The 26,061-nt window shown below is 42.0% G+C and overlaps 4 protein-coding genes and 1 pseudogene across 8 annotated transcripts in view; 2 read left to right on the top strand and 3 right to left on the bottom strand.

The window, feature by feature from the left end:
• The window catches only part of KIAA0753 (KIAA0753 ortholog), a 65,779-nt gene extending 53,099 nt beyond the window's left edge, over positions 1-12,680 (bottom strand). The window contains exon 1 of one of the 4 annotated variants that reach the window (XM_025040184.1): positions 12,601-12,680. The gene's annotated coding sequence lies outside the window, so the exon portion shown is untranslated. Of the gene's footprint in view, positions 1-3,790; positions 3,906-12,234; positions 12,332-12,600 lie in introns of those variants that run through there. The other 3 variants (XM_025040183.1, XM_015597409.2, XM_015597410.2) reach the window with 3 other exon arrangements.
• TXNDC17 (thioredoxin domain containing 17) lies at positions 4,075-6,279 on the top strand. Its single transcript, XM_006922227.3, has 4 exons — positions 4,075-4,362; positions 4,917-4,998; positions 5,423-5,498; positions 6,100-6,279. Exons 1-4 carry the CDS (start codon positions 4,218-4,220, stop codon positions 6,166-6,168), a joined length of 372 nt encoding a protein of 123 aa, XP_006922289.1. The 5' UTR covers positions 4,075-4,217; the 3' UTR covers positions 6,169-6,279.
• On the bottom strand, positions 7,334-13,632 carry MED31 (mediator complex subunit 31). Its single transcript, XM_006922226.2, has 4 exons — positions 13,517-13,632; positions 12,601-12,678; positions 12,235-12,331; positions 7,334-7,690 (listed from the first exon to the last, which is right to left on the bottom strand). Exons 1-4 carry the CDS (start codon positions 13,542-13,544, stop codon positions 7,498-7,500), a joined length of 396 nt encoding a protein of 131 aa, XP_006922288.1. The 5' UTR covers positions 13,545-13,632; the 3' UTR covers positions 7,334-7,497.
• LOC112471462 lies at positions 10,457-10,577 on the bottom strand (annotated as a pseudogene).
• Positions 13,633-13,688: 56 nt separating the features above from the next.
• CUNH17orf100 (chromosome unknown C17orf100 homolog) lies at positions 13,689-23,436 on the top strand. 2 transcript variants are annotated; one of them, XM_025040179.1, is made up of 3 exons: positions 13,689-14,711; positions 18,704-18,831; positions 22,350-23,436. In XM_025040179.1, exon 1 carries the CDS (start codon positions 13,997-13,999, stop codon positions 14,393-14,395), a length of 399 nt encoding a protein of 132 aa, XP_024895947.1. In that variant the 5' UTR covers positions 13,689-13,996; the 3' UTR covers positions 14,396-14,711; positions 18,704-18,831; positions 22,350-23,436. The 2 variants fall into 2 exon arrangements, with proteins under 2 accessions (XP_024895947.1, XP_015452874.1); XM_015597388.2 differs by having other exon boundaries at positions 18,704-23,436.
• The last annotated feature ends 2,625 nt before the right edge of the window (positions 23,437-26,061 follow it).

Raw genomic sequence — 26,061 nt, 5'->3', positions numbered from 1 at the left:
ATACTACTAGAACGCCCCCCCCAACCCATCCTCCCCGACACAATTTTCTCCCAAATCGTTACCCCTCACTCTGATTCCAGACACTCTTCCAGTCTGTCTCCTCACACTCTGCTGTGAGTGATCTCTGAAATGACCAATGCCTGTTTCCTCCCTTGAAACTGGTGACGTTTCCACAGCTTCATTCACCCTCCCAGTCATTCCTGTCCCTGACATTCCTGGCACATTCTCATAGTCTGTTTCTTCCCCCACAGAACTTGGGCAGCTCCATAACCTGGTCCTACACCCAGAGGTATAAGACATCCCTGTGGCCTGGCTCCTTCCGGCCAGCCCCAGGACACTTCTACTTCCTGTCTCCTCCCCTGAAGCCCCAGGTCCCTCTGTGGATCGTCTCCTCACCACTGTGAGGCTTGAAACAGCAGCATTCATTTCTTCTCCTGTAGACCCAGTCACCCACACCTCAGCAGGCATACGCCCTGCCATGGGAACTCCTACAGCTGCAAGCACCCCCAAAGACAGAGGTACCCTCACAGCCTCAGGGACTATTCCATTGGGTCTCCTTCTCCACAGGCCTGAGACACCTTCAGAGCCAGTCTCCCTGTCCACAGGTCCTGGAGCCCTGGCAGCAGCAGGCACCTCAATCATTGGTCTCCTTCCCCATACACCTGAGACATCCCCAGAGCTAGTATCACCCACCATTGGCCCAGGGACCCCATCAGCTGTGGGCACTCCCACAGCCATGGAAACTTTAGCAGCCACAGGCATCTCAGCAGTCTGTCTTCTTCCCAATGAGCCCAAGAGACCCCCAGAGAGTGTCTCCTCCCCCACAGGCCCAGGCACCCCCGTAGCTGTGCACAACCCCACACCCACGGATACCCCTGCAGTCTCCTTCTCTCTTGACAAGCCTGAGATACCTCCAGGGCGCATTTTTCCATCCATGGGCCCAGGCATCCTGGCAGTGGTGGGCATCACCCTCCCTGTGGGGCCCTTGGAATCTGCAGATCCTTGCACTGTCTCTCTCTCTCCCCACAAGCCTGAGACACCTCTAGAACCAGTCTCCTTCTGCACAAGCCTAGGTACCCTAGGAGCCACAGGCACTCCACAAACTGTGGACACCCCTGCAGTCACAGGTACTCCTGAAGTCTGTCTCTTTCCTGACAAGTGTGAGAAACTCCCAGAGGCAGTCTCCACCCCCAGAGGACCAGGCACCCTAGGAGCTACGGGCATCTCAGCAGCCACAGGAACTCTGGCACTCTGTCTCCTTCCCCAAGATCTTGGGACACCCCCAGGGCCGGTCTCCTCCCCAAACCCAGGTACCTCAGGAGCCACAGAAACCTTGTCAGTCACAGAAACACCAATAGCCTGTCTCTTTCCCCATGATCCTGGGAAAGCCTCAGAACCAGCATCCTCTCTCATAGATGACAACTCCTCTGGAGCCACGGGTATCCCTGCACCTGTGTGTTTTTTTTCCCACAGGTTCAAGACATCGCTAGAGCTGCTTTCTGGACACACAGGGCCAGACAACCACACAGCGGCAGGCACCCTCCCAGACCTGGGCACACCCACAGTCGTGGGTACCCCTTCTAGGGCACACCTGTGCTTGGGCATGCCAGATGCCTCAGACATCCCAACCGTCTCAGGCAAGCCCATAGCCTGTCTCCTCCTGCACAGACATGAAACATCCCCATAGCCAGTCTCTTGATCCACAGATCCATGTATCCCTAAAACTGTAGGCACCAGAGCCTCTTGTTCTCCCACAGCCTGCCTCCTTTCCCACAGCCTGAGGACATTCCCACAACATGTCTCCTCCCCAACGACCCGTGGCACTGCATCAGCCAAAGGCACCCCCAGAGCCTGCTGCCTGTCCCAAAGGCCTGGGATACCAACATACCTTGTCTGTTCACCCACAGCTCCCAGTACCACCCCAGCCTGGGACACCCCAACAGGATGTTCTGTTCCCCACAGACTAGGGACACTCCCACAGCCTGTCTCCTTCCCCAAAGCCCTAGGTACTCCCATAGCCTGTTCTACATCCCACAGGCCTGAAGCAACCCCAGGACCTGCCTCCTGCTCATTAGGACCAGATACCTCTGCAGTCTGTGCAGCTTCCCATGACCCTCGGTCACATCCAGAGCCTGTCTCTACCCACACAGCCTGTCCCCTTTCCCTGAATCCTGGGTCACCACCACATCTAGTTTCCTCTTCAACAGAACAAGGCACCCCTACAAGATGTCCAGTCCCCCACAGGCCAGGGATACCTCTAGGGCCTATTTCCTCCAAAGCCTGTCTCCTCCGACAAACGCCTGAAGCACCCACAGAGGTAGTTTCCTCCTCCACAGCTCTGGGTACCCTTACAGTATCAGGTATCCCTGCAGCCTGTCCCCTCCCCCATAAGCCTGGGGTATCCCCACAGACTGCCTCTTGTGCAAGAGCCCCAGGCACCTGCACTGACTGCCCTCTCTCCCACAGACCTGGAACACCCCCACACCCTATCTCTCCCTCCACAGCTCTGGGTACCTCCACAGCTTCAGGCCACCTCATGGCCCCAGGAATCCCCATAGTCGGTCCTTTCTCCCAAGGGCCTGGGGCAACGCCATAGCCTATCTCCTCCACAGCCTCAGGCACCCCCACAGCTTGTCCTCTCCCCAGCACGTGTGGGGCAATCCCAGAACTTGTCTCCATAGGCCCAGGCACACCCACATAAGGTAACCTCGCAGCCTGTCTCTGCCCACATGAGCTTGAGGGCCTCTCACAACCTGCCCCTAGGCTACCAGCTGTAGAAATTCCTGAGACCTGGGGGACTGGCCGAGCCTGTCCTTTCACCCACGGTCCTGTGAGACCACCACGGCTGGTCTCTACCCATGAAGCTCGACCAGGTACGCCCCTTTCGACTGGCCCTTCTCCTGCAGGAACAGGATGGAGCTCGACTCTGCTTCCTTCCCCGCATCCTGAAGCTGCCCTCATAGCCTGCACCTTCAACCACAGCTCCAGAATGCTCTCGTGCCCCATAGATCCCGGACGACCTTTTCTCTCACCGCCTCTGGGACTCCTGTAAACTGTCTCCTCCACCTCCCCAGTGCCAGTCACCCACACAGACCCGGCAGGCCCCACCACCTGGGGTTCCCCCACAGCCCCGTTCACCCACACAGCCCCCGGGTCTCTTGCAGCCTCAATCGAGCCTGCAGTACCAGGTGTCCCTGAAACCTCGTTCGCCTCAGCGGCCTTGGATGTCTCCGCTGCTTGTCTTCTACCCCATGGCTGCGGACAGTCCTGCAGCTTTTCTGCACTCACACAGCGCGTCTCCCACACCGAGGACCTCGCCCGGCGCCTTGCTCCACGGCCTCGGGATGTCCCTGCACTCCATCTCTTCCCCCATGGCCGCCGAACTCCGCGCCGGGACCTGCTGGGCCCTACACAGCGACCCGGCCTCTCTGCTGCTCGCCCGCCCATGCGCAGCCTGGGCAAGGCCTCATGGCCAGCCGCCCTGCTCATAGCTCGAGGACAATTCTCGTATTCCCCGACGCAGCCCCTAGGACACTCTGTGTTAGCACCACACTCCCAAGCCTGCTCCACACACGCACTCACACACTCAGCTCCAACCTCAAAGCCTTACTCCCTCCTAATCTCCTACCCCGTACCCCAATATCCCCTCCCGCCCCAAACCAAGGCAGAACAATAGATAATTGGGGGCGATAAGAGGCAGAATCTGCCCCGGATCAAGATCTCCTCTCCCCCAGGTCCATGTCTCCTAACGCGGCTTCCCAGAATCCCCCCAGCTCCGGCCCGAGCCCACCTGGCCTAAGGCGAGGCGCGGCTACAGGGAAGCGGGCGGGGCGAGCGGGGCTGCCAATTAGGCCTCGCTTCCGGCCGCTGGCCCAGTCGCCATAGCAACAGGCGCAGGGCGGTTTGGGAGCCGTTAGGACTCCTGAGCCACGTAAGGGTCCAGGAGCTGCACGGTTGTCACTGTACACGGAGCTGGGGCCAAGACTAGATTAGAGCAGAAGCCTTGGTTTCAGAATGGAGCCAGCACAGAAAGATCGTAGAAGCGAGAAGAGAAAGACGTTACGACGAGTGATGGCCCTCAGAGGCTCCCGTAACACCTCTAAGCCTTGTGGGCTCGCTTAGGCACCGCCCTGCTCCTAGCCCGCCCGGAAACAGCTTTGCCCCGCCCCACGTGGCACAACCCAAAAACTTCTCCCGCGGTCTGCAACGCTTTCCCGATGGCCCACTACAAAGAGGTGAATGTGTCTGGCTTCGAAGACTTCAGCCGGGCTGTGGAGCAGCACAAAGGCAAGACCATTTTCGCCTACTTTACCGGTTCTAAGGACGCCGAAGGGAAAAGCTGGTGCCCCGACTGCGTGCAGGGTGAGACCGGGATTCGAGGGCTGCTGTCCAGAGGAAGTGGCAGGAAGGCCGAGGCTATGGTCGGAGAGCTGGGTTGAAAAGAGGCAGAGGGAGTCTTGCTCCCGGATACCCGCAGGGCGATCTGAGCTGTTACCTTACTTCCTTTTCCAACCTTATTTTTCTCTCTTCTTGTCTTTCCCCGCCCCACCAAGAGTGCTCTATCATTCGACTCTTATAATCTTGGAATCTAATCCTTTAAAACTTTTCACTTCCCCAGTGTGATTCGTGTCTTACAGGAGAGGTGAGTTGGTCTCCTTTAGATGTCAGCAAATATTTATGCCTTTCGTTGTTCTAGGCGCTGTGGCGGGGAGACAAATCAGGGCTGAGATGTAGTCCTTACCCTTAAAGTGGCCCTCAAATCAGAGAACACATGATTTCTGTTAACCTCTTCAGTTAACTGCAGGTTAAAGTATGAGTTCTTAGCAACACTGAGGGGAGGGGAGAGGGACACTGTGTATCAGTGTCTGGTTATAGAGTTAATGTGTCATTATTTTATATCAACTTTTTTTTTAAAGCTGAACCAGTCGTCCGAGAGGGGTTGAAGCATGTTTGTGAAGGATGCGTGTTCATCTACTGCCAAGTAGGAGAAAAACCTTAGTAAGTGACAGAGTATACCCTTATTTCTGACATGCACTACTAGACTCTTGAAAACAAAAGTGGAAAGGGCCTCGGGACACAGGTTCTCCATTCTAAAGTACAATTAGATGAGTCAAGAAGACGTTAAATACAAATTAAAATTTTGAATGTTCAGCCACTTGTATTAGGTAGGGATGGATAATAAGGTAAATTTGGCCTGGTGTTAGTTCAGAACTTGTCTTTAACATTTATTTTATATCTTAGTCACACTTTAAATGAAAACTTTTACACAGGGGAATAGATAAGTCACAGTCCTCAAGGTTTCTTAAATGTTTACAACAAAAACAATGATTACTAAAAGACTAAATGTAGGAATATACCAAATATTAAAATGTAAGAAACCAAGTAAATACTTTTCATGATCACTTTTTCTTTTCGAAAATAGTTGGAAAGATCCAAATAATGACTTCAGAAAAAACTTGAAAGTAACTGCAGTGCCTACACTACTTAAATATGGAACAGTGAGTACCTTTCTTTAATGTGTTAGGGCTACAATTCACCAACAAAACTTTTAACTTGTTGTAGGTTCAAATTTAAAAGGTCTTGACATTTCATCCCAAACATCACATTGCTGTTCAGAGTATATCTGTCCATCCCCTATGGCCAATCCCAGTAAACTATTAATAATGCAAATATCTATAAATATTATCTTTTTCATGTTTTAAAAGCTATTCTTAGTTTAAAATTCTATAAGTACTGCTAAAGAAAGTTGGTTTACACATAATTTCTTAAAACACTGGCATCAGTGTTTCCCATTTAATTCATAATTCTGGTTGAAAAGAAGGGGTACCTGCCTCCTCTAATTTAGTCATGGCCCTGTGATTCTAAATTAAAGAGTTGTGGGGAAGGAGGATAGTATTAGGCTTGCTGCCTCCTTAGTCTAAGTTTAGAGCCAAGTGAGTCATCTTAAAGCAAATATCTTAACTACTTCACAAAACTTGTTAAAACTGGTTGATAGTTTCTGAATGGTATAATTTCTCTAAGATTTGTGTCATTCCAACAGAACTGTCCTCTCCTAATAACATTTTTGTAGTTATGGGTTACAATGTTTTTCTCTTACAGCCTCAAAAACTGGTAGAATCTGAGTGTCTTCAGGCCAACCTCGTGGAGATGTTGTTCTCTGAAGATTAAGATCTGATGATGGCAATTGTGCACTGACTTCCTGATTTGCTCTAGTATAAAAGAAATTGCATACTTGCTTTGAATTCATGTTAGCAATAAATATGACATTTAAAAAATTGGTATATGTTTAAATAGAATTCTGTTAAAATGCTCATGAACCCTCAGTTTGTAATATGTGGATATCTTAAAATATAGGTAAAATAAGTCTTCAAGAGTGGCAGTAATAGCACAAAGGAATGTATTATTGGAGGTAACAGAAATATCTGAAATCCCCTAATAGTGAGTAGACAGCTTCCAAATCTCCTTAAAGGAGTAAGGATCTTTTATTTTAAATTCCATGAAACAAAGCACTGTTATTCCTAAAACACCTTCTTTGGCTTTAGAATTTAGAACTTAACCACTGAAGGAAAGCACAGCACATCTAATCTAGCCTCTGCTTCATGCAGTTTTGCTTTACAACTGTTTGAATGTGCTTCACTTCTTCGGATGAGGCAGTGGCAGAGATCAGAGATTATATAACCTAGTGGTGGGAAGGAGTCCAGCCCGTGAGTCACAGATTACCAGTTACTAGCTGTGTAACTGTAAGCAAGTTAAACCTCAGTTTCTTCCTTTAAGAACAACTATTCTAAGAATAAAATGGGAATGCAACTAAGCACTTAACACAGTGCCTGGTTTGTGGTACCTGCCAAATGTTAGCTTTCCCAAAAGAGCACAAGTATTTGAGGCTCCTCTTTTAGTCTAAGGTCAAGAGTCCAATTAGTAGTTAACCACCAATCTTTCTACCATCACTAGGTCAGCAACATACCAATGATTCTTCCATAAAGCTCTTGCAAAGCAAGTAGTGATACAGGTATGTCATACTCCTGAAGAATTTAAGAAACTTTATGCAGTTCCTGCTCTCTGATTTAAAGAGGTCATTGACCCCATTCCTCTTATTTTATAGATAAGGGAGGTAGAAGAGCTGATCTGAGGGACAGTAGGTTCCAGATGGACTGCCTCAGGCCCCAGTGTACATTAAGAATATTGCTAGGCTGAATTTGGGATATTTGGTGACCCTCCCCTTGCTCCCTCCCCACTGCCTCCTTAAATAGATCTAAAGCACATGTTTCTGTTCTTATTCAGTGGACTGTTAAAATACTAATAAAAACTTACAAATCCACAGGAAACTCAATGGTTTTGGTTAAACAAATAATCTATTAACAATAAAAAGTTAGTTGGATAAAAAGCACACTAAAGGTTCTAGGTGCTGCCACAATAAAGGTAGGTAGTAAGTATTTTGTTTTCACTGTACAAAAGCAATATATACATGTCTTAAGAGCCTGGTCTGGATCCAGCTTTTCATTTTCCTGATGTGTTATTTTGCTGCTGCTGCTCTGCCAGGGCTTGCTGAAGACGCATCCGCTTCCGGGAATAGTGCTGCCAGTGCAGAATTTGCTGCTCATCAATAAATTTCGCACATTGAGCATTCACCAGCTCCTTGCGGAAGTGTTCATATTGGAGTAGTTCTAACATGTGTAAACACTGAGGGTACCTGGGTTTAAGTTTATAAGTTAATAATTGACATAATTTAAGTCAATGCGAAATTCTAATTCATTTACTTAAAAATGATCTTATAGCCTACCACTTCTATAACATTAACTTAGTACACTTTTTTTTTTTTCCTGCTTAGGCAACAAACTAGTGATCAAAAGTCAGCATTAAGCAAAATTTCAAAAGTGAAAACCTTAAGTTCAGAAAGATTAAGTAACTTGCCCAAGACCACACAATAACTGGTCAGCAGAATCAACATTCAGGGACAAATAATGCAATTCTGGTGGTTTCCAAGGTGAGGAACATGAATTTTTAATTTTAGTAATTATGTGTTTAATTGATAACTTGGTTTTCCATCAATAATGATAAAAACTTTTAAAAGTGAGTCAATTTCAGAAGGAACTATGCACAAATATTGCACTTTAATTTTCCCTGGGGATGTACCAATTCTGAAATTTATGTGTATGCTAAGGCAGCAAATATGTAAGTAAATATACTGTGGATAAAGAAAGCCAAATTTCTGGCTATGAGAAAAAGATAAAGGAGGAAAGCAAGAATAAACTCTGTTGTTGGGCTGAAACTGAAAACATCAATATGAACTTACTACTTTTAATACATATAGAAAGAGCTTTGTGTGCCGAAGGCCTAGAAACAATGACGCTGTGGTACCAATGAACACTTAGTGCCCATATCGTGGGTTTTAAATAGCATTTTCCAGGGTCCTTTTGAAAAATGGCTGATTTCAGGGCTAAGGCAGAGAAAGCACAAGATGAGCCTGGAATATTATGTAGTGGCAAACAAAAGTGCTCAAAAAATTATCGGGATTTGGTCTAAAGCAGGGGTCCCCAACACCCGGGCCACGGACGGATACAGGTCCATAGACTGTTAGGTAGGAACCAGGCCACACAATAGGAAGTGAGCAGCGGGCTAGGAAGCAAAGCTTCATCTGTATTTGCAGCCGCTCCCCAGCACTAGCATCGCCACCTCAGCTCCACCTCAGATCATCAGGCATTACATTCTCATAGGAGCACGGGTCCCTGGTGCCAAAAAGGTTGGGGACTGCTGGGTCTAAAATACTCAAGAGTCAATTTGAAGGAGCTCCCAATGGCCATTTCTGGAATCACTAGAGCAAGAAAATACATAATTATAAAAACAAAAAGGATCCAAGAGTCTATTGAAAAAACTTTTTAAATGAAGAGGAAAATCGGGAACAAGTGAATATTCCCTACAACTGAATTCCAACTAATAAATGTAGAAAGAATGATAGAATTAGAAAATCACCATAGTAAAAATTCTTTGAAGCAAGTATCTTTGATAGATGCTAAAATTAGTGGGTAAAAGTATGATATGAAACTACATAGTCTCAAAGTATTTCCTCATAGGATACTGATGAAATACAAAAAATAGTAACTTCATATGGAGAAAACTGGCAGCCACCACCTCAACCATGATCAAAATTAACGTCACCAGTGGTGGGTAAATTGACTTCCTGTGAATCCTGATATACCTACAAGGATACAACATCACATCTGTGTCACCATCATAGAAAAAAGACTGATGAATTTAGATTAGACACAGGACATTAGTAAAACAGCTGGCACAATTTGAATGAGGTCTGTAGATTACATAAGTTTAGATAATATATTTTCTGATTTTGATCATTGTACTGTGGTTATATAAGATGTCAACCTTTAAAACATCTGGGTAAAGAATATACAGGAATTCCCATTATTTTCCCAATCTGTTTTGTAAGTGAAATTATTTCAAATAGAAAACACAAAATTTAAATGAATCAATTAAAAAACATTAAATCATATAGGAAGTACACAAGAGTCAAAACTACAAGTGGGATACAAATGACTAAAGTTTGGAAAACAATTACTACAACAGTGGTTCTCAAGTTTGAATATGCACATAACTGACTTCTTAAAATGCAGATTCTGATTTAGTAGGTTTGGGGTAGGGCCTGAGTTCTGCATTTCTAACGAGCTCCCCGGTGATATCAACACTAATGGTCTGAGGACCACATTGCGTAACAGAGCCCAATACCATACTGTCCTTCCAAGATATTACAAGTTCTATCTACACTCCAAAGATACATAGTTGCTTCTAATTGTTAGTAGCTAAGCCTGCAATGCCCTAATCACACCTATCCTGGCTATTTCTTTTTCATGAGAGAATTGGTAATTTAAAAGATCTAGGTCTGAATACAAGCTCTTCCTTTCACCAGCTGGGTGGCTTTCAACAAGGTATTTAACCCCTCTAAAGGTTTAGTTCATTTGTAAAATAAGTTAATGTGAAAACCAAGAGAATGGTCTCAAGAAGCATTTAGTCAATAACAAATTTAGACACAGTGATCATTTATCAAACTTGTAGAAGACAATGTTCAGAATACATTAAAGGACACAAAAAGGAATTATAAATATTCTGATAGGCTACAATTATAGTATTAATCAACAAGATGAGGTACAAAAGGAAAGTTCTGCATTTAGATTTTTAAGAAGTAAACAAGATATAAATGGAGAATTCAATAGTACTAATGAAAATAAGAACTGAAGGATTTTAGTTGGCATAAAGCTCCTAGCAAGTCAACAATGTGAATCCTTCCCCTCCCAGCCCTAACCCCCCTAAAAGGTAATGTAAACTTAAGTTGAACTAACAGAAATATAATGTCTATACGAAGAAAAAAGTGCTCTTTAGTCCACTGTACCCTTACATCTGAAGGCCTGTGTTTAGTTCTTTGTTTTTTAAAGGCTTATTTATTTATCTTCTATAACACCTGGTATTCCTAGGTGGTCTCCCATGCAAGTACTAACCAGGACCAACCCTGCTTAGCTTCCAAGTTCTCAGACGAGATCGGGTGTGTTCAGGGTGGCATGGCTGTAGACCTGTGTTTAGTTCTTGGCTGAACAACATAAGGCACAATTACAAAATATCAAAGGAGAGCATATGAGAAATAACTGAAGGTAGTTGAGAAAAATAAATGTAAAAAAGACATTATAGTGCAGATACTGGCTGTTAGTAAAGCAAGTTAAATGGTAGAAAGTGTCTAGAAGAAGTAGCTGCTCCTCAGCTCTAGCCCGTCATTGATTTGTGAAAATGAAGACTTGGGGTCACCAGATGTTCCAGATTTCAAAAAGCAGCTAGAAATCTGATTATGTGAAAGTTTCCAATCTTTAAATGTTGGCAACTATTGAAATAACAAAAACCTTGTGCAGACTGAATGATATGCTCACAGGGGTTAATTCGCAATCTAACTTAAATGTCGGAAGGGTCCTTGCCTCAAGAGGGCATAAGACTGGTTCTAGATTAATTCAGCGATAAAACTGGGACATGGATTAAAGCTATAGGAAGGTGTATTATATCACAATATAAGGAAGAACTTTGTAACATCTAGCTAACAATCAAACTGGGTGTCCCTGAATAGAGCAACATGTGCTCACTGGAAACCTCTAGCCATAGATTACCATATCAGCAATGTTGTGTGTGAACGTGATAGTGTCTAAGACTCAAGACTCAATGTCCAATACTGTCTCTAAGTCTACATACATACATGCTGCAATCTAATAAAAAAAGTCTTTTCTATGGATTATTAAATGAATAAGAGATTGTTTATAAAGGGCCAGTTAGGGTGCAAAGAATCCTACAGACAGAATGATGTGGGCTTCAAGTATTACCTATTAGACACAGAAAAGCATATTGGATAAAGTACAAGTTTGAAACATTTTCCTCTCAAACTTGTATTTGTTTAGAAAAGAAAAAGACAAAAAGTTTCACTAATGCTTTTTTACTACCTAATTAAAACAAAGCATAAGTGTGAATTCAAAGACTTTTTACCATTAAAAAAAAGGTTTGTGATTATGCTTCTTGCAATGTAGTACCTCTTAAAATGACAGCATCTGTTGCACAACCTCAATTATTATATAATTATATACATTTTTCTAAATGAGCACAGTACTTGGCACATAGGAGGCCCTAAAAAAAAAAAAAAAGACAGTAGCTATTAAGACTCAGATAAGGTTTCTTACTCCAGAAAACCTTCCTTACAAGTACCCCTTCCTGCATTCTTTAATTTTCAGCCTATGGCTGTCTCTTTGCATTTATTGATAGGGGTTCCTTGGAGTCAATAAACTAGCGAGATATGTTGAGTTATATAAGATCAGATAAAGATAGAGCCAAATCATATATAACTTTAGCTCAAGAAAAGAAACTATTTTATTCTGCATGCAATGGGAAGCCATTGAAAAGGTCTAAGAAAGTGACATGTTGTGATTTTACATTTTTAAGAAATCAATTTGGCTCTGTGTAGAAAATTATTTTGCTTTGTTTGGCTGATAAGGGTGGAAGAAGAGATAACCCATGAGTAGATTATTGCAATAATCCAAGTTAGAGATGAACGTGTCTTATACAGTGGTAGCAAATAAAAGAAATGAAGAGATTCAAAATGTATTTTTTTCAATGTGAAACTAAGAAGTCCATTAAATATCAGTGTTTTGGAGTATAATAAGGTATATACTTATTTAGGACTATAAAAATTAAACTTACTTTAGATACTTGGCATATTCTGGTTCTTTCCAGTAAAGCAAGTACTTAAGATAATTAACAAAAGCTTTGTCTTTGAAGTAACCTCTTTGGGCAAGAACTGAAAGGCATAAAAAAAAAAAAAAAAATCTGTAGAGCAGACCAATCTTTGTACTGATTTGTGACTCCCAACATAAATAATTTACTTACATAACATCCCCACCACCAACACACACTGAATTAAAAAAACAAGTCCCAGTTTGCTCAATTATATAAGTGTAGAAGTAATTCCATTCAATTGAGAATGTATGAAAGTAGACACTTATGAATTGCAACTCTTCTGTCAAAAACTAACAGCTACTCAATTCAATGAGGTGCTCAACAACTTACAATTAAGGTAATTTGGGTTAGCTAAACACTGCACAAATTCCAATTCCAACTGAAACCGAAGTCGATTTCCAGCATCATCTAGAAGAAAAGACAGCAAAAATCATCCAAAATAAAGTTCAGTATATAATATTGATTTGTAGAAAGAAAAGAGCAGTAAAGACACCTAATGCTGATATGCTTCCACATGAAGGGCAGGTGATCGTTGGCCTAAATTGAGTGTGGGAGGAGGTAAACCTTCCTTAGAAGGCTAATAAAAACAAAGCTCTGATTAAAAGAATTGTTAGAAGTTTCTCCAAAGTTAAAGAGAAGTCATCAGATAGAAACACACAGCGGGGCAGGATGTTTACTCCTCGTGAGACACTATGTAGAAATTTTAAGTGATCACTGGAGTAAGTGGTACTAACTGTGCAATTCACTATTTTAATTATACTTTACAACTGTTACGTGATTAAGTTAAGCAAAAACTACGTGAATGCTAAATCAATAAGGAAAGGTTTAGAATTCAAGCTGAAAAAGAGGCGGTGTGCAAGATCAGGGAGTGTGTGCATATGTGAGAAGCGTCAGTGGCAGAAAAATGTACAGTGGTGTCGATGATACTTTAAACTTATACAAGTTCATTTGAGGCGCAAAAAACAAATCGAAAAGACCGATTTGAACTCTCAGTTTCGCTCGCGCCAGGAAGGCCGTGGGGTCAGTGTTTAACTAGCAAGTGAGGAAAAATGGCCTGCAAACATATCAGACTCTGAAAAGGCCAAACTACCCTCGCCTTTCCAGACGCTACGAGAGCCCTCACGCCTCCGGATCTGAACTCTAACCTGCCGGGAGTTAGACCTGCAAGGAGTCCCGGAGGAGGCGGGAGGTGTCTGGGCTCGGACAGTTCTGTTTGCGAAGACTCGCGGCTCTCAGCGCTACTGACCTGTCTCCATAGCGACAGCCGCGGCCATCACCAGCAAAGACGTTAGGCCACCACCAGCCGAACACAGCAACTGCCGGAGTGGCGGAGGAGGTTCCGGAAGCCGCGACTCCGCCTTCCTGTCGCGAGGCAGTGTGGGATACGGGGGATGGCACAGCCAGGCGCGGAGGCGGGAGGTTCCGCCCATTCCCTGCCGGTCCCGGCTCATCCCCCGCTCCGCCTGCCCTGGCTCCAAAAGTCGAGGGCGTGGCGCCGGGGACCAAAAGCGCCTGGGGCCAGGGCCCAGTATTTGGAAGGAAGAATGTAACCCCCACGGGACTCCCATGCTTTTACGTCATCGTGTCTACCCTTTTGCCTGCGGTGACATAACGCGCCTCTGTAACATCATCCCTCACCCAGTGACGTAACCCACAAGCAAGACTGTCGGGGAAGGTTGGGCTGTGGGGTCTCCTGAGACTTCTTTGGCCCCCGTACACCCGCAGAATGGCCTCACCCCTTCGAGGAAAGCCTGCTTCGCCCCAAGTGGAGACTGCTCGCCACAAGGAGAAGTCGTCGATCCGCGTGGAGACCTCTTTCCACCGCGTGGAGACCTCCTCCCACCGTGTGGAGACTTCCTCCCGGCAAGTGCGCACATCTTCTCGGCAGGTGGAGACCTCCCAGAGCCGCAGTGAGGGGCCCTCGCTCTCCCCCTCTGGGAAGCGGCTTCCTCACGTCCTCGAGGTGTCCTCCAAGCACGTGGAAATCTCCTCGCAGTGCACAGAATCGTCCTCCCGCCACGTCAGGGCCTCATCTCTGCGGGTGGAGACGTCTCTACACCGCGTGGAGAGCTCGCTCCGGCAAGACAAGCCGGCAGCCCGCCAGAATGTAAAAATGGCCAGATGAAATGCTTCCCAAAGGCCACAAAAGGGTCATGGCCCTCAGCCAGGACTGAATTGCCTCTCTTTTGCAGCCATCCAGCTTCCGGGTGGACCAATCATCTTTGATTTCGTGGAAACAGCCCATAAATCAATGTAAGAAACAGCCAGGCTATGGCTTTGGAACTCAGTCAACATTTATTGACCATGCCACACCTTAGACCCATCCTGCCTTTGACCCAGGCAACTATTTTGACTTGAAGCCAGCAAAAAAAGATTTCAGGCCCATGGTACTGTACAAATTTAGTTGATGGACAAAGAGGCTTTTTGATCCTATGAGCCAGGTGAGTTTGAGATTCATAGTCCTTGAACAGCCTTCACTGCTTCAAACCTAGGGACAGGGAGCAAACAGTAGAATAATTATATACCTGCCAAAAACCTGAGGAACAAGGAACAGTTTAATTAATTAATTAACCTTTGTTTATGTTTCAAAATAGTTATTTTCTTTATACTAACCCTGTACGTGGTATCTCCAGCCGCACACTTTTTAACATAGGTCAAATGTAGTTAAAAATGAAGATCAATAACATCAACAAGAATGTTCTTAGAAGGGAAACCTGACCTGATACTTGAGGAGATAGAGGGGAGAAATATTTATAGAGTTCCTACTCTATCTCAGATGATATTTTGGCACTTGGACTATGGCAGTGAACAAGGGAGACAGAGTCCCAGCTCTTGAAGAGCTCACACTCTGGTGAAGAGGCAGACAATAAATGGCAAGACAGTTTTCTATTGTGATTAGCATTATGAAGGAAATAAACAGGTAACATGATAGAGAATGTGCGTAAGGGGTTCTTTAGATAGAATGGTCAGGGACGGCTTTGCTGACTAAGCATTCTTTGAGCTGATATTTGTGTGGGTGAACAGTGGGCCATGCAAAGATCTGGGAAGAGTGCATGGCAGAGGGAACAGCAAGTGCTAAGATTGTATGGGAGCAAGCTTGGAATGTTCAGGGAACAGAAATAAGACCAGTGGGGCTGGAGCTTAATGAGGGAGAGCATGGTATGGAAGAGAGGATGTTAGAGAATAGGCAGGAGCCAATTCATGGAGGTCTTGGAAGCCACGGTAAGGAGCTTTGGTTTTATTCTAAGGTCAATGGGAAGACATTAGAGGGTTTTCAGCAGGGGAGTAACATAATGCGATTTATGTTTTTAAAATATCCTGGTTTCTGTGCGTAGGATGTAGGACAGTGGTTCTCAACTGGGGGCTGGTTTTATCCCCTTGAAATATCTAGAGACAGTTTCATTTGTCACATTTGAAGAGTGGGGGAAGATTTAATACTGGCTTCTGGTAGTTGGGGACCAGGGATACTGCCAAACATCTTACAGTTCACAAGATAGCACCCCCCTCCCTCCCCCACCAAACAAAGAATTAGTTAGCCCCAAATGTCAGTAGTGTGAGAATGAGAAATTTTGATGTAGAGGACAAGACAGGAAACAAGAACTAGTTAGGAAGCTAATGCAGTGGTCCAGTAAGAAAGGATAGTGGCTCATACTAGGGAGGCAACTATAGAAAATAGAGCTATAGAAAAGAAGGCAGATTAGAGATAGGTTCAGAGGCAGAGCTGACATGACTGATGGATATGGAGGTGAGAGAAGGAAGAATAAAAGAATCAAGGATAACTTCTAAGTTTTGGTTTGAGCAATTTGGTGTATGGTAGTGTGGCCCAAATATTAGGGAGAGATCAGGTTTAAGAGGGAAAAATCAGTTCCGTTTTGGCCATGTTGAGTTTGAGATGCCTGTACAATTGGAGACATTGGGTGGCAGTTGAATGCAAAAAGCTGGCTACCATAAGAGAAGTAAAGATTGGAAATATAAAATGTGGGGTTATCAGTACATAGATGGTATTTAAAGCCACAGGACTGAGTGACTATCGTTTGCCAGTCTGTTTCACTCATTTTGTGCTGCATGAATGAATTTGAAATCTTGTTCTTCAGGGAGCTTCAGCTGGCTGAACACCTCTTCCCTCCCTTTCATCCCCACAGAGCCTGGCTTAACATACCTTTTTCTTTGCCTGTAGTCCTTTGGTAGCCACCAGTAAGTGAGAATGTTTGCACTAAAATGTTAGAAACGTTTCAGAAAACTTGACTTTCACAGATAACTTTACACTGCTCCTGGGAAGGTCTTAAAACAAAGGTTCAAAAGTTCAAGGGATTTTTTTTGCTTTTTTTGCGGGGAGAGGAGAGAGAGGTGCATGGATATTAATGTGTAGTCCTAGCCTTAGTTTCTTATGGGATGGCTGCAGAACAACTGAATTGATCTATAACAGTGGTTCTCAACTGGGGGCAATTTTGCCCAGCAAGGGACACTTGGCAATGTCTGGAGATGCTTTTGTAACTGTGGGGATTGGGTGCTACTGACATCTAGTGGGTAGAGCCCAGGGATGCTACTAAACATCCAACAATGCACAGGTTATCCCCAACCCAGCCCCTGACAACAAAGAATCACTGGGTCCAAAATGTCAATAGTACCAAGGTTGAAAACCCTGAAGGTTCTAGCAGCTTAGAAAGCGAAAGCATGGTCCATTTAAGGAAGCACCCTACTAATCATAGCAGAATTATGCTATGGGAGAGGTTTAGCAGTAGTGACCTGTGTCAAATATCAGGGCAGGAGCTCTCAGAGGAGTGGGATATGTTGTTTTTTGAGGAGACCCTACATCTCTGTTTTCAATAATTTATGTGATATTTACCCCAGAAGAAATCAGTCCCATCTAGCAGGATATAAATGACCTTGATTCTGTAGGACCTTCTTGTGAAGCAGAGTATTTGCTGTTTTCAGGCACTGTGCTAAGTCATTACTCACATTACTACAGTTAATTACAGGAGAGTACACTGGATTGCCCAGTAGAATAGGAGCTCAGGCCAGGGGAATATTGTGAAACCCCAGAGGCTATGCTCATGCTTCTACCTCATACAATTTCTGCTATAAACTTATAATTAGACTGGAATTTTAGGCTTTGGTGAGCTTACTAATTCTTTTTAACATGACAGACTATGTGCATTACATAAAAACACTCTCTTAATCAGTGTTTTTTCAACGATCAGAATAGTTGCTTTCTTTAACAGAGTTCCTTGTTGTTGTTATTACAAAAGTGATATTTGTTTAATGTAACAAATGAAATAATTCAGAGATGTGTAAAGAACAATTTAATAATTTGTCATCATTCTTTTCCATTCCCATCCTTTGGAAATAATGTTATCAACTTGGAGTATATCCTTCCAGACTTTTCTGCATTAATTGCTTCTATCCCCTTTCTTAGTATTACTCGTAAGACTGGTACTGTGAAAAAGTCAAACACTTGGTTTCTAGATGATTTATTCTCTTGGAAGGATACAAGATTCTGATAGCTTCTTTCTTTTTGTCATCCTTGTTTCATAAGAAGAGTTTTACTTATGTTTCTTCCTCCTAATTTTGTTTATCCATGTTTCAAAGCTGAAATCCACACAGAGCAAGAAAGTGTCAAAAAAGACAAGTGACATGAAGAAAAATATGTGACAAGATATTTGCTATACATACTGTTTTACATGTCAGATTCCACAGCTTTAAAATGATCCTATATATTAAAGAAGCTTGTATCTGTCATAATTTTTAATGTATTTGCTGCATATTATAAATGTCTGCTACTCATACCGTGTGGCAGCATCCTCCCCACATTGTCCACTCGTGGAAGCTCCAAAGGAGCACGAGTGCTGTTTTATCTGTGACATGGTATATAATGCTAAGTACACGTGTACAGTAAAGAGCAAAGAGCAGTGTCGTCCCTCCATTACCAACCAAGAAAGCCTTTAATGGCTCAATCTACTTATCTCTTGGATTTTTTAAGTTAGGAAATAACTGTTACTTGCCTTCAGTTGTTGCCAACCAGGTTAGTTTAAAAAATTAAATAAGTAGAAGTCAGCACCTGTCATTTTCCTCTAGTCCATTCATTTACATATAAGCTGAGGCCAGCTTACAAAATTCAGCATATTTATTTACTGTATGTTGTATTAAAAATACTTGAAATGAAAGAATGTAATTAATAGAATACCCAGATCATACAAGCCACAGGGAGAATTAATAGTTCAACCAATGAGGTATTTGGCACAAGTTTTTGTTTAGATCTCCCAGAACTCCTAGTCCTCCATCCTTGCTGTTACCCCAATCCCAGTATGGCTAGTGCAAGCCCTGGTACTTGACCCAGCCTATACGGGCTTCCACATGCTTATATGAGTTCCATATACTATTAAGCTGGAGAAAGAATTTACTGTTTAAAAACTTTTTTTTTTTCCCAAAACAGTTGATCTTCATGGTACAGATAGAAAAACTGAAGTCCATAGAAGCCAAAAGTAACTTGCCAAGAGCAGCGGTTCTTGCAACCACTATTTACTGCCTCCTAGGATGGTTTCTTTTGATAGCCAAATAAAGGTAGGTATAGTGTCCTTAAGTTTAATTAATTTACAGTAAGCATAGTAGATAATACTAAAAATAGAAAAGGAAGAAAGTAACATTTATGTGCAGTTCTACAGAGCACTCTCCTGTAAGGCTCCAAAAACATCTCATTACTGTTCTGAAGCTCTGTTATTAGGTGCATAAACATTTAGCATCATCGTGTCTGCTTGATAAATTAGCCCCTTTATCATTATGAAATTACCTCCTGTAGCCCCACTAATATTCTTTGCTCTGAAATCTATTTTATTTGATATTAGTATAGCTGCTCCAGCTTTCTTTTGATTATGGTTAGGATGGTGTGCCTTTTTCCACCCTTTTACTTTCAACCTATTGGTGTCTTTATACTTAAATGGATTTGTTTTATTATATAGTTGGACCTTGGTTTTTTTTAATCCTAATAATTTCTGCTAACATGAGAATGTTTTGACCATTTATATTTCCTGTAATTATTGTTATGGTGGATTTAAATCTACCATCTAGCTGTTTTCTATTTGTACTCTCTGGTTATTATTCCTCTTTTTTTCTTTTTTCTTTTGTATTTAATATTTTTAATTACTCCATTTCATCTCCTTTGTTAGCTTATTTACTCTTTCTGTTTTATTTTAGTTTCATTTGGGTTTATAGAATCCATTTTTAATTTATCATATTCTACCTTTGCATGATGATGTACTACTCGATACATAGTGTAAGAACCTTACAAGAGTATACTTTCATTTTTCATGGCCTTTTTGCTATCATTGTCATACGTTTTACTTGTACACGTGTTATAAACCCCACAGTACACTGTTAGTATATTTGTTTTAAACAGTTAATTAGTTTTTTAAGAAATATAAATAATTACTTTAAAAGTTATTTGTATTTATTCACATAGTTAGCATTTTGGTGCTCTTCATTTCTTTGCGTAGATCAGCTTTCCATCTGGTAGCATTTTCCTTCTACTTAAAAGACTTCTTTAATCATTTCTTCTAACAGAGGTTTGCTGATGATGAAGTCTTTCAATTTTTATATGTCCAGTAAAGTCTTGATTTTGCCCTCATTTTTGATACATATCTTTTTTCTGGGTAAAGAATTCTTATTTTCTTTTTCTTTCAGTACTTTAAAAGTGTTATTTCACTTGCATTCTGACTTGCATTATTTCCAAGGAGAAATCTTACTCTATCCTAATCTTTGTTCCTCTGTACAAGGGCTTCTCTATGACTTCTTTCAATATGTCTCTTTATCATTAGTTTTAGCAATTGGATTATGATGTGCTTTTATGTAGCATAAAAGCATATATTTCTTGAGGTTCATTGTGTTTTTTGGATCTGTAGTTTTATAGTTTTCATCAAGTTTGGAAATTGTTTCTTATTTCATGAAATAATTTTTCTGCCACACTATCCTCATGGAGTGCAATTAAAAGTATATTAGGCCACTTGATGCTGTCCCTCAGTTCACTGATCCTGTTCTTTTTCTTTCTTTTCTTTCTTTCTTTTTTTTACTTCCCCTCTATATTTCACTGCCACCCAATGTCTCTATTGCTATGTCTTCAAATTCACTAATCTCTCATCTGCAGTATTTAATCTGTCATAAATACCATCCAGTGTTTTTGTTTTTGGTTTGGTTTGGTTTGGTTTGGTTTTTATCTCAGTTGTCTCTCATTTGGGTCTATTTGGGTCTTTTTCATATCTTCCATATATAAAGAAATTCTTCCATATATTTTTTTAATATCTTTCTGACATGTTCAACTTTTCCTCTAGTTTCTTGAATACATGCAATGTAGTTATGATAACTATTTTAATTTTTATCTACTAATTCTGTCATCTGTTATTTCTGTGTTAGTTTCCATTAATTGATGTTTTTCCTCATTATGGGCTGTATTTTCCTGCTGCTTTGCATGCCTGGTAATTTTTGTTGGCATGGCAGACATTGTGATTTTATCTTGTTGTGTGTTGGCTATTTTCGTATTCTTATAAACATTCTTGAGCTTTGTTCTAGGACACACTTAAATTATTTGGAAATAATTTTATCCTTTTCAAGACTTGCTTTTAAACTTTGTTCAGAGAGTCCAGAGTAGTGTTAAATTAAAGGTTAATTTTTTCCCACTACTGAGGCAAAACCCTCCTGAGTACTCTGATACTCCCTGAATTATGAGGTTTTCCATCCCAACTGGTAGGAACAAGCATGATTCTCAGCATTATGTGAGCTTTAGGAGTGTTCGCTCTCCTTTCAGGTGTTTCTTTTCCTGCCCTCACATGCACATGATAATCAGTACTCAGCTGAATATTCAAGGGGAACTTTGCTCATCTCTAGTTCTCTCTCTATGCAGGTTTCTCATTTTTAACACTTCACCCTGCAAATTCTAGCTGCCTTGAACTCTCCAGACTCCTAGCTCTGTTTTCTCAGCTCAGGGAAACTGCCAAGTTCTGACAGGATTCCTCCTTCCTACGCTGCAGACTCAAAGCTTCCTTCAGGCATTAAGCTAGGGCAATTGTAGGGTTCACCTTCATCTTTTTTTTTTTTTTTTTAAGTTATCTCAGACAGGATGGCAAATTTGATTCCTGTTACTTCACCTTGGCAGGAAGCTGCCTCATTAATTAATGTTTCACTGGACATTAATTTTACAATTTAGTCTTTGGATAACTGAATATTCAGATGGGCATGTGTCTGAATGTGTGGAATTACCATAGCCCAGAGATGGATAGTGTAATAACTGTCTCCCAGAAAGGGATACTTGTGTCCTTGTTTTTGAGGAGATTGTAATAGCATCTTTCTCTCTGTGAAGAATAGTTGTGTTATGTTAGAAACGACATTTTTTTCTTTTGGTATGGAAGTTTGTTAGCCAATATTATGGGCTGTAGCAGTTATGTTTTTGTCCCTTGACTCCAAATTCTTCTTCTACATTCCACTTTGTGGCTGAGGCTGTAACTTCACAAACCACATTTCTGCTTTGCTACCTGGCCCCATGCTGCACTCTGCCAATAAGGGGTACTAGAGGGAACCTTCTGGGCTGGAGGAGGAGGGAGGTACTTCTTCATGTCTACTTTCTGTAGGCTTCCTGCTCATGGTTCATGTGAGCATCCCACCAGCACACTTCACCCCGGTTGCAGTAGGGCCTTCTCTTAGCAGGAGCTGCATCCACTTGGCAATTTTCTGATATTTGAAGAACCAGCTTTATTGTACCCTACTTCAGAACACCAGTGCCAGCTCACTAATACCCTTTCTCAGAGGTGTGAGTTTCAGCTCTAAGGGGTTCCTCCTCTAAGTTTCTCAGTTTTAATAATTCCATTCTCTTTCTTTTACTGTCTATAAGTGAGGTAGAACATCTTTCTATTTGCTTATTATCTTCCTTTTCTGAGATTACCTGTTTGTATCCTTTGCTCATTTTTCTTTTGTCATTTTCTTCTTGATGTTTATGAGTCCTTTAAATGTTCTAAATACAAATTCTCATTTGCATTGCAAGCATATTCTCAAAGTTTGTAACGTGCTCCCTTTTTTAAATTTTAATTACTTTTTAGGTTTCAAAAGACAGTTATTCAACTCCTGCCATGTTCCAGATACTCAGGGAAAGTAAGCACTCTTTGACCTGACTTTTTTCACTGGTTTTATTTTATGATGGTAGCAGTGTGTTTCCATCTTAATAGACTAATACGCCAGGAGTGCTATTTTGATGGTTTTTAAGCTTCCAGTCAAAACCATTAAAGACAAATAAATTTACTGGGTCTCAATCAGCATTTTTAAAAATGAAATAGAATGGAACAGAAAATATCAGAGTGCATCACACCATCAAGGAATGAATGGAGAGGACAGAAAAAGCTTCAGGCAATTTAATATAACTCAGTGTTAAAGTTTATATTACAATCTCATGGCAAGGGAATGGGCTTCTACCTGGACAATTCAACAAGTATCTGTTGGTAAGGACAATGAAGAGGAAAAGAGAATGGTTAGATAACCATTGTTAGACTGGATATGAGGGGGAAAAGTTCTGGTTAAGGATTATTAGATTTATTGAAAGATAGCTAAAGGCTGTTGGGCCCCTCCCAAAGTTGATATTAGCTGAGTTCATAGATAACTGGTTTCACAGAGGTCTTATCTCATCAAAATTTATCAGAAAATTGCTCAAGCATTTTATCAGAAATATAGTTAATTCTCAAGGACAAGTTTGTGGATTATATTCCCTAAATGTCCCTGACCCAGACCAAGTATGGGACAATATTTTCTTCTACAGTATAAAAGTATGTTTTAGGAACATACTTTTATTTCAGTACATACATACTCTAGCTTGATGTAAACTTTATTTTTTTATTGTGAACCACTGTCAAAGAGTTTTGAAAAATGTACTGTATTTTAGAGCTGAGATCTGATCAAGGCTTGGGGAATTTCAGAGGTCTTGAAACCTCCCCTTGTCTACATGAAACCTCTCTATCTTTGCAAACATGTAGGGGAGATTCTCCTGGATGTCTTCACATCATAAATTTCATATCTGTTAGATTCAGAGGGCTGATCAGAGTTTTGTCCATCTTAGAGCCAGGTCTCCTTTTTGTCTGATAATGAGATTTCATTTGGAAAAGGGACTCAAAGCTAAAATAAAATCTTTGAAATTCATCAATCTAGTCTAATCCCTTTGTTTTATTTAATGAGGAAACTGAGGCTCAGACTGTTAACAGCTTGTCAGTCACGTGGCTTTTAACTCACCTGAAATGGCACTGCTCTCACCAGTCTACCAAAATAACAAAGATTTCACCACTGGAAACTCATGCATTTAGTTGTCAGTGGCCTGAAAACATTCCCCCAGGAGAGAGGGTTTAAGTAATAAAATTGCACTTTAGTGTGTCTTCATTGATCAGATTCTTTTACCAGATCCAGAGCCACTTCAGCCATTAGGGACAACAAGCTATAAATGTAGGGCCTGTGAGCTTTTTTTAAGGGCCTGCAAAAATGGTTGAAGCTTATAAAATTCATTGGCTTCAAAATGCAAAAAGAAAAAACAAAATTGAAATTAGTCAGTGCCAACATGGACAAATTGTGATATTCATGATATGATATGGATCAGGATCTCCAAAAATAACGCTGTCTAAGGCCTACGAAAGTCTTAAAATGGCTCTGCCAAAATAACTATAAACTGATCTCTGGGCTATGGCGAGATTTTGGGGTTGGGCTTCCCTCCAGCAGTGGTAAGACTGATAGACTTAGCATAGCATTTGGCCATGGGCAGCCTTGATGTAAATCTCCTTTGTTTCCCTTTTTCCCTCCTGTGACCAGACAACACATTTTTTCCCATTGACTGAGAAATTAGACCTCAGATAAGTTAATTCATATCTCTAGACCTCACTGCCCCTACTGTAAAATGAAATGTTTGAACTAATCTCTAGATCTGTGATTCCTAAAGTGAGGAATGCAGACACTGCTGTTGTGCAAGATGATTTTAGGAGGTATGGAAATATTTTTTATTTTGATAGTTAAATATTTATTCAGTATGTATTGGGAAAATATACAGCTAGTCCTCAAATTTATAATTTCACCAATATTTTACTTAGGCTATAGTGGGCGTTTAAAAATGTTTTAGTGAATTGATTTAAATAAAAATTAAAAATTGGCCTTTAATGTGACCAAATGTTTGAAAGTGATATGATATACACTGAATGAAGTTCGGGAAACTAGAGTACTAATTTAGTAAATTAAATTAATGTTTTGTGAACTCCAGAAAAAAAACCTGGGGCTGTGACATCAATTCAGTGGATTGCAATCAGAATTTTTTTATTAACAAAATAAGGTAGAAAAATATAGACTATTTTAGAGTTTACGCACATAGTAAAGGTAGGAGTTGCTTTGTGAAACCTTTGTGTATAGTCACAGTGTGAAATATATTAACACTAGGAGTCACTGTCAAAAAAGTTGGAAAAAGTATATGTCTGAGGTTTCCCATTTACAGGGCCCCCTGAGTCAGTAACCATCTTTAAATTCGTGCCATGACAGACAGTGGACGGCAGGGGTCAGAAAATCCCTACACAACAGGAAAGACTGATCCTTGGATGAGCAGAAACCTAGCTAGGGGGAGTGCCAAGCAGGACAGAGGCCTGAGATCAGGCCTAAGATGACAGTTGTTAACGGAAAATCCAGTTCATTTGCCTACGGGAGTGACAGCTTTTAAGAGAGAAGCACTTTCCAGATGGCTTTGCTGTAGCTACTTTCCATTCTCCATCCCCAGATTGGATTCTTGACTCTAAACTTTCAAAACACCCTTGGGATGCTTCAGGTGTCTTGTTTTTCTCAGACCAACATTCTGTGATTCAGGATTGGGCCCTAACCATGTTCATCTTGGGAAATCAAAGCATCTTCATGTGATATGCCCACATTGATTTAGGGAAGACTCTTGTGTTTCACAGTCCCTTCCAAAAGGAGCTTTGATATCTGAGAGGAGTGAACCTGCATTGAGCACCCACTCTCCCCTGGACACTGTTCAAAGCACTCCACATGTTCTAACTCACACGTTCCTCACAGCTAGGTGAGATAGGTCAGGACTCTACTGCAGAGTGGAGGTAAGTGACTTACCCAAGGATGCCAGCTAGGAAGAAGTGGAGCTAGGATACAAACCTAGGCTGGCTCTCAACCACTAGCTTCTGCTAGTATGAGAGGAATAGATGTCTATTTCTCTAGTAGTGTATCTATTTCAAAGAATAGTGAGGGTGCATTGTGTTCAGGAGAAATCTTGGAGGACCATCAGAAGAGCAGGGGATGTTCAAGCCCATGATAGGAGGACAAAGTGGGCACCACTTCCTTCTGCCATCTGAAGGGCTGTTTTTGTCAGAAGAAGCCTCAAGAGTAGAACTAGAATCAGAGGGTAAAAACCTACATGGGGATGCATTTGGGCACAATAGCAGGAAGAATTTTTTAAATTTATTATAAGATCTACAAACATAGAATGCCTAGCCCCATTGAAATCCCAACTCTATGCCACATCTGTGTCAGATCTCCAAGGAAAGCTTTCTAACAGTTGAGCCAGTCCCATGAGGGACTAGGCTGCCTGCCTGCCACACAGTGGTGAACACTGCCTTCCCGAGCAAGAACAGATGGAAACTGGACAACCACTGGGGAAGAGATGCCTGCAAAGTCCCAGGAAGCCTGAGATTTGAGCAGGGGGAGAAGAAGAAAGAAGTGAGAGGTCCATGAGACACCTCTCCCACTCCTGTTCCCTTGCATAAGTCAGCAAAATGTTTCATCTTCCTTGTT

This window comes from Pteropus alecto, unplaced genomic scaffold (assembly GCF_000325575.1).
Source record: "Pteropus alecto unplaced genomic scaffold, ASM32557v1 scaffold398, whole genome shotgun sequence".
NCBI classification, from domain to species: domain Eukaryota; kingdom Metazoa; phylum Chordata; class Mammalia; order Chiroptera; family Pteropodidae; genus Pteropus; species Pteropus alecto.
This window is presented reverse-complemented; position numbering and strand designations above follow the sequence as displayed.